At 30.9% G+C, this 8,304-nt stretch overlaps 2 protein-coding genes across 4 annotated transcripts; one reads left to right on the top strand and one right to left on the bottom strand.

The window, feature by feature from the left end:
- Positions 1-290: 290 nt before the first annotated feature.
- LOC125052603 (male-enhanced antigen 1) lies at positions 291-2,196 on the top strand. 2 transcript variants are annotated; one of them, XM_047653545.1, is made up of 3 exons: positions 291-615; positions 927-1,058; positions 1,592-2,196. In XM_047653545.1, exons 1-3 carry the CDS (start codon positions 418-420, stop codon positions 1,718-1,720), a joined length of 459 nt encoding a protein of 152 aa, XP_047509501.1. In that variant the 5' UTR covers positions 291-417; the 3' UTR covers positions 1,721-2,196. The 2 variants fall into 2 exon arrangements, with proteins under 2 accessions (XP_047509501.1, XP_047509500.1); XM_047653544.1 differs by having other exon boundaries at positions 291-621.
- Positions 2,197-2,213: 17 nt separating this feature from the next.
- On the bottom strand, positions 2,214-7,716 carry LOC125052600 (leukocyte elastase inhibitor-like). 2 transcript variants are annotated; one of them, XM_047653538.1, is made up of 9 exons: positions 7,566-7,716; positions 6,813-6,897; positions 6,329-6,462; positions 4,553-4,630; positions 4,156-4,378; positions 3,755-3,895; positions 3,589-3,677; positions 2,809-3,246; positions 2,214-2,377 (listed from the first exon to the last, which is right to left on the bottom strand). In XM_047653538.1, the coding sequence occupies exons 2-9, from the start codon at positions 6,890-6,892 to the stop codon at positions 2,217-2,219; spliced, it is 1,344 nt and encodes a 447-aa protein (XP_047509494.1). In that variant the 5' UTR covers positions 6,893-6,897; positions 7,566-7,716; the 3' UTR covers positions 2,214-2,216. The 2 variants fall into 2 exon arrangements, with proteins under 2 accessions (XP_047509494.1, XP_047509495.1); XM_047653539.1 differs by lacking the exon at positions 7,566-7,716 and adding an exon at positions 7,359-7,524.
- Positions 7,717-8,304: the final 588 nt, after the last annotated feature.

The raw sequence follows: 8,304 nt of genomic DNA, 5'->3' as shown, positions 1-8,304 counted from the left end.
TATTTACTAACGAAAATTTCGATAAATGCCAACTTAAAGAAAAACACTGGTCAATTTTCTGTCACTGTGTTGGTATTTATTGCGAGAAGCACGCGAGAGCATAAGTTTTGAAAGTGCTCAATTGTGCGAAGCGTTGCTGTAGTAGGAACATTCAACGTTGAGCATTATGCCGCATGCGCTCTAGTGCTGTAATTGGAAAACGCACTGCGATACCAAAGCTGACGGACTGAGCGAAGCTCTAGCCTCTATAGTCATAAGTCAGTCTGTCAGTACTCAGTTCACACTTCAAACTTGATAGGTGATACTTAATATATAGTTCATGATCATCTGTGCTTAAATAATTAAATAACTAAAGAAAATAAACAAAGTAAAAGTTGTAATTGTGTCTAATTTGTTCTAACTGGTTGTCTCTCTACAATGGTTTGCCAAGGCCCTGAACCGCCAGATAACTCTGCACAAAACTTAACGCCGCCCCCTAGACACGAGTTGGTAACAAATGGGCATCAAGAAGATAGCGATGATGAACAAAACGAACACTTTGGATACGAGCCGTTACCTCAAGGTCCCGAAGCAGTACATTCTGATCATGATAGTGATGACGACTGTGGCGTAAATGTAATTCTTTTCACTATTCGAGGAAATAGTATTGCTTATTATATATATATTTTAATAATAATTTTGAATATGCTCCAACATTAAAGGATATTACTTTTCTTGTGGGGCCCAAATCATAGAGTTACATACCTAGTGGCTCATAACAAATGCCATTACCGCTTTTATATTTGAGAATCCTTTGGCCATACGTAAAATATCTCTATGTAATAGTAATAGAAAATCGGTGTCTGTGCTCTGGAAAAAGAAATAACAAGCTGCAGTCAATTTTGTTTCCATATTAGTGTAGTATTTACATAATATGTGTATTCTAGGAAGCTCAACCAGGAGAAACCCCACCTGACATTCCTCCTATTGAACCTATGGAGAGTATACTGGCCAGAGAGGTATGGTGTGCACCAAGAACTTCAGATCCTATACAGATGGACAATGAAAGAGCTCAACAGGTTAACTAATGATTTTAATTATTTCCCTGCAATTACAACTTTTATGTTTAGGTACTTTATATTAGACAGATTTGTCTATGGTGTGTATCATTAGAAAGAAAGTTTATTAGTATTTAGTTGATTGATATAACTATATTTACTTTGATGAATAATATCCCTAAGATTTGCTTCTTAATCTGTACCAAATGATTTAACTATTTTAAAAATATTGTTTTTTTGGTAAATTGATGGTTAATGATCTCAAATGACAATTTAAAAAAAAAAAATACAGATACTACAGGGTAACTTTGAACATAAATTACAAGCCTGTATAAAAATTCAATATCTAATTATGAGCTCATGATATTTAGGAACAAAACTAATTAAATCAGATACATTTAGAAATTATATAATAAAGTATGAAAATTGTTCATAGCCCTCTCTTGTTTTAATTTTTTTAATCAAATAATTGTTTATGGATCATAAGATCCAGTTTTGAAATATAAAGAAATTAGTTCTAGATCACATAACATATTCAGTTCTTATATTTACAGGTAATGTTGGCTATGGCCAATTTTGCATTACCACAGACATCCATTCCTGAATGGGCTCAGAGTATAACAGAAGAACAATGGAAGCAAACATTACAAGATAGAATAGAAAAACTAAGAGGAAATAGATAAAATATTAAAAACTACACTAGAAGTTTCATTCAATAAATTAATAGATATGATAAAACATGTTATAATATCATATGTTTATTATAATATAATTCATAATGGTAAAACAATTTTTTGTATTGAACATATTAGGAGATAGATTGTTTATACAGTCAGGCATAAAAGATAATAAAAAAAAATAGTTCAATAAACATTTAATTATTAATTAATGCCACCATAATGGAAATAAACAGAGATATGACTAGTTGTGTAATCAAACTACTTGCAGCTATATAAATATTTAGTTGAAATTATAAAATTTAAAATCAATTACTAGATAGATATATTACTGTAAAAACTTTGTTATTCAAAAAAAAGTTTAAGTTGTGTCAAGCATGTTACAGCTATACAAGAAAATAACCCACTGTTTATAGCTAAAAAAAATGCCTTGTTACTAAGTAACTGTTAAGTAAAATTAAATAAAACTAAGACTTCCAAAAATTCCATATTCTTCCATATTTTAAGTTTGGAATGATTTTGGATTTAAAATAACTGCACTAAATGTTACGAGTTTTGTCCTCTCATTTCGTATAAACATAAAGAATGGTGTATCTGCATAAAATAGTTCGGCAGATCGAGCTAATACCCCACTGGTTGCTGCCACGGCTTCAGTGCCATATTCTGAAAAGAAAGGAGCAAATAAATTCGAAACATACTTAAAATTAACCAATATTCAAACATATATTCATCAATTTAATATACATATTAATCTAAACGCGTTATGGGTTATAAAATAAATGATTTCTGTTTAATTTGCATTTCTTAATTTCTTTGTCCCCTCAACAAAATTTTGAAGACTGAAGCTACTTCTTTATGATTTTGTTAGAAAACATTTGTAGGAATTCATTTTAAGCCTTAAAATTATGGTTATTAATAATATATTTTTCACAACTGTTTACTTGTTATCGTATAAACAAAATATATTATATTTTCAAAAACAATATTCGTCTTCGCCGACATCGTAATTTTAATTTTCACAAGATTATGTCCGTACTTAAGCGACAACATTTTTTACCATACTTTCATCATTAGATATACAATATTATTCTTACCATCAACAGTGAGTTTGACGTCATGTAAAACTGTATCCACATATACTCCTGGATTAGGAAGGCTATCTACAACTTCTTTTAAAGATCTTGAATCATCAATATCTCCTGTATTAATTCTACTAACTATTTCGTTTACTGTTCTATTGACCACCCTATTGTTATCTACCATTAGAGCAAAATTTGCTTGTCCAGGTTTAAAAATATTTCTCACACCGATAGCCTTAAGAGATTCTTCTAAATTCTCAGTCCTCTGCAGATTCATCTTTGGGTATCTTATAACACATTTCCTATTTTCCATTTTCGCGATAAGATCGTCTATTTTGTTGAAGTCTAATCTATTCAGGAGTTCTGTTAAATTGAGATCGTTTGGTCGACGCGGTTTTAAGGCGTACATTGTAGTCACACTATCGTTGTATGGTAGAGCAATCATGTGTAAATCTGTAAAGCAGATTATAAATTAGATTTGCCTGACACTTTTTGGATATTAAATTATTATTTAATATGTCCCGGATATTAAAAATGCTCATAAAACAATCTAATTACATATTTAACTCACGTACATACACACTGGCAACAAATATATACTAAAGTGTACTCCGGTAGCTTTTTACGAGTGTACTTACTAACTGTAGCTTTGTAAACCAATAAAGCTAACAGTAAGGACCTATGAGAATTCTTCAAAATCAGTTGTTATTATGTCAGAGAACTAATAATAGAATTTCCTTTATTGATTTAAAGGGACACTACTTAATCCTATGAATAAGTTAAAACATAATTTACCATCGTTATGTGAGAAAATATACGGAAAACTGCCCATATTCAGCATTTGTTCAACCATTACATCTTCAGTTAGCCCTTTGAATGGGAGCCTGAAATATGTAAATAGATTTGCTAAATCTCATGATATTATTAATTCTTTTAAAGTGCCACGCATAAGGTAACTTACTTTTTTGTATATTCTATTAAAAACGGATACTTCCATTGTCCACTGAAGTATAGGGCACTAAGTAATACAACTTTTGTTTGAATTGGAAGAGCTTCCTTTAAGAAATTTGGTATTTTCCCTTCTGTATTATCATAGACCCAGCTGAAATATATAACAAAGAATCCACCGTCATAGTCGTAATTACAATATACAAGAAGACTAACTAATTTTCTTTTTATAAATGAACATTGTCTTGGCTTTGTTGTTATTTTGTCATTTAATGTATTCAAATTTTAATTAAAATCGGAAGTTAAGCGTTGAGGATGTTTGCAGGCACATAGAGCGAATCGCCTTTGACCAAAACATTTGATATCCATAGGGTTTCAAAAGCCAATAAAATAAATTTTATTATTATTACTTACTCATTTATAAGGTCTTTTGCTTCTTGTGGATTTTTAAAATCGGTAGTTAGAGCATCCCCGCCGTACACCCTGTTTAGGTATATACGGTAAGCTTCCCGAAGTATTGAGGTCTTATCAGCAAAAATTACGTCAGCATACGTGGTTTTACTCGATGTATCATTTATATTTAAAGACCGCAATAAATCACCGAAATGATCGTGGTTTTCGCGGTTACGTCTAACATCTGAAATATATTATTATTTAGTTACGAGTTGCGGTTTAAAAAAAAACAACGAATGAAATAAATGTTAATAATGTATTTCTGTGACATAATTATGCCTAACTCTTGTAAAGAAAATAAGAAAAGTCTACAAAAGATACTACTTTATACATATAAAACGGTAACTTGAGAGCTCACCTTCGGAAAATCCAAGTACGCGGGCAAGTTCCTCGTACGATTCACCGACACTCCCTAACAATGCCATTGCAAGCAATCCTGCATCATATAATTAAGAATTCAATGGTAGAAGTCAGTCTTATGATTAATTCATATTGCACCTTCTATTGTACAATAATACATGGTAGGTACTATTCTGCGTAGGATACATTTTGATCACATATAATTAAATATATAAATATACTAAACTACGATTTTCTATTTAAGTTTTTAAAGGTAACTTTTATTATACTATAAAGTACATCATATTTTAAAATAAGTTACCAGTTAGAATTCAGGACTTCCAAGGCTAGTCATATTATTGCCTCTCCTTACAAGACTACGGAGCAAATATTATTTACGATGACGTGGTTGTTAAATCCTTTTCAATGTGACGTTTTACAAATATGTATATATAACACACATTCGACTGTTGATCCACTAGTATTGTAACATCCTCATCTTACCTGTCTTATATATTATATATGATAAATATATATATTTAGATTTATACTAAATAGTTATTTTAATGGATTCATGCGTATGCGATTTTAAGTAAAGTTTCACCTATTAAACATGTATTATTTCTATGTATGGTCGACGATAACAGTTACTACGTGTATAAATGCACCAGCAGCCAAGGTATATAAAAGCCAAGTCGACCGATTGGTCGGTGTCACTATTTCTCATCGAATATAATATATAATATAATATTAGTAAACTGAAACTATCTTCCTACTGTTCCCTGTATCAATTTGAGCTGATAGCCTTTATAAGCCGATTATACACTCAATGGAATCTGTCATGCTTACACTATATTACTAATCCTCAATGTTAACTATACTTAGAGTGACGGTAGGTATAACATGTCTGAATAAAATATGAAAATAGGAATTAAAAAACGAAACAAATTTAAAGTTTAAAGTTGTTATAAAAAGCTGTTAAGAGAAAAATAAAGATATCTGACATCGTTAAAATAATAAAATAAGTGAAGAATACACATATTACTCGACACCACTGACGAGAAAATAGGAGAAGGATTATAAACAGGTTTATTTTACTACAAAGAAAATTATTTAACTTCCTTTATAGTACTATTAAAATATTGAGGTAAGTCCTATAATAACTAGGCTATAAGATGCATTACCTATTTCATTTTATCTGTTATTATTTGCAGTGACGCGACGCGCATATTCTGAGTTTTTAGACCGGGTAGGCAAAAAAATTCAAATGTGTATACCTACATTAACTAGTACAATACAAAACGCCGCTATTATATTGGTATTACACTGTTGTGCAGCCTTGAATATCCATGAATTTAATCGGCCATACATACGAGCAGCAGCCGCAAATTTATGTTTTAAATATTTAAAGTTAAGTGTAGGTATATTATATATATATATTATATATAATGTATACAATAGTAGTATAATATATATAATAGTATATTAAGTGCACGACGCTACTTGTTTTTTGAAATTTCCCAATATTAGGTACATTTAAAATTAGACATACAATTATTTTGTTATGCATGAAGCTGCAGGCAGAGCGTAGCCAGGTACACTCGAGCCGCCTAATCTGCGCAGATCTTTTGTTTAGATTTACAATTATATTACGGAAACAATTTAGTTCAATAAATGATCATTCTAGTCTTAATTGATAATTCCCGAGCGTTTCACTCTCTCTCCCGCCGACCACTCTCTACATACATAGGTAGGTATACAATTCCCGCGCAGAAACTAAATATTAAAAGCTTACCAGAAATGCCTGCTGGAGAAATAACAATATTTTCGTTTTCATTTCTTCTCATCAATTCCTTGATTAGCTTAAATCCGAATTCATTTACTGATGATGATATTCTTTCATTTTCAATTTGATTGGGTATTTTGACTCTGTGAATATTTATACATAATTATATTATTGTTACTGAATGTAAAATAAACACAACATAGCGTTATAAAATTATTAATTTAGTTAATGCTACGTAAAATCATAGTTACTTTCATAAAAAATTTCTGCGTGATGTAAAGCATAGTTAGTATAAATAGTGCTGACCGTACTTTGCGTACCACCAAAGACAATTCAAGTAAATTACTTTAATTACGTCTTTGGTACAACACATGTACATAGGAAAGCTAACGAGGAATTTATAAAAGTTTATACCGTAAAGTCTTATCTACCTATTCTGTTTTGCGGTTTAAGAGTGCACTCACAATTAAATATTATAGAAATAGGTACATACCCCAAATCTGAATATAGTATATCTTCCGAAGTAGCCAAACTAATTAGGGTAATCCATAGAACTAGTAACCGTGACTCCATTTTTCCTTGTAAAAATAAATGCCTAGTTAGTAAAATTTTGATTCAAGCGTGAATCCGGAACGAGATAGGTACGCATAAAGTGAAAGTTATGTCTATAACCGCTAATCAACAATCTCTGCTTATGGTAGAGACAAAAGCAAAATACATGTTGCATACAGTAAAAGGTCTTCAACATTTAATAAAAGTAAAGTATTTGAAATCGATTTATTCTATAAAATAACGTGGTATATTCCGTGGTGCACCACAAAAGTTCGCAAAGTAGGTACTATTTATTGGTTGACAAAACAAAGACATCTGCGCATCTAACTTAGGTTTGCTGGAAACCATACCTGACCAAATAAAAACTCTAAATAAATTTAAGGAAATCATTTGCCAGAGGCTATCAACTTGACCTTAAGAATGTGTTACTCAATAAAAACAGGGGATTATAATAGTGAACATATTACTGTCATTTAACGGTTATTACCTAGATATCTCTGCAATTAATAATAATTCGATTATACACACTTAACACTCGAATTAATGTTATAACACATCGCTTATTCAAAGCTTTTAATCTTAGTTTTGTCCGATATAAAACAACGCATAACCCGCGTCCGTTCTCAAACAACTTGTGGAAACAACTAAAGATTTATTTAAAAAACTAAAGTTACAGTCTAGTGAAACAACCAACCTTGAAGCTTAGTTTGATGACACTGGGAATTGGCAAATAAGGTCGATTGCGGAGACGAGACGTTGTGTTGTAACAAGAATATGCATGGTACTGTAGTCTCACAAAAATATATTTAATTAAATAGTAATAACATCCATGTATCTAAAAGCAACAAAACACCGCGCGTAAATTTGGTAAATCCAAATCCCCTTTAGGTATTTCCAAGTTTACGAGGAAGTATAACTCTAATTCTGAATAAAATCATAATATTTACACGGAAACGTTATTGTCAAAGGACACTTCATCTGTGCGTTGGTAACAAGTAATATGAATCTCAATCCTCGCGATTGCGTTTCTTAGATCAGGGATGTCAAATGGTTAGAATTAATCTTCAATAGGTACTTACATATTATTCTTCTACACTTACCATAAAATTCAAATAACGAATAAGTCAAAGAGAAAAAAAATTAACACAAAAAGTTTTAATAAAATAAATCAGTCTATACCAAACGTATTCATTGTTTTAAATAAAAATATATTATACTTAAGTATTTTAATTATAGTGCACTCGGTAAAAAGTTTAAGCCATGATTTATTGACATCCGCGGTCAAGAAAGAAAACTTATTTAAATATGAATTATAATAAATTGGAGATTCGCTTGATAAAATTGCATAGTAGACGTCACTAACAGTGTCATCTCATCTCAAAAATATCGCTATCCCCTGGTTTCTACACCAATTTCAATAGTTCTATAACTGC

This window comes from Pieris napi, chromosome 9 (genome assembly GCF_905475465.1).
Source record: "Pieris napi chromosome 9, ilPieNapi1.2, whole genome shotgun sequence".
In the NCBI taxonomy this organism is placed as follows: Eukaryota; Metazoa; Arthropoda; class Insecta; order Lepidoptera; family Pieridae; genus Pieris; species Pieris napi.
The sequence above is the reverse complement of the archived record's forward strand: the minus strand, read 5'-3'. Positions and strand labels throughout refer to the sequence as shown.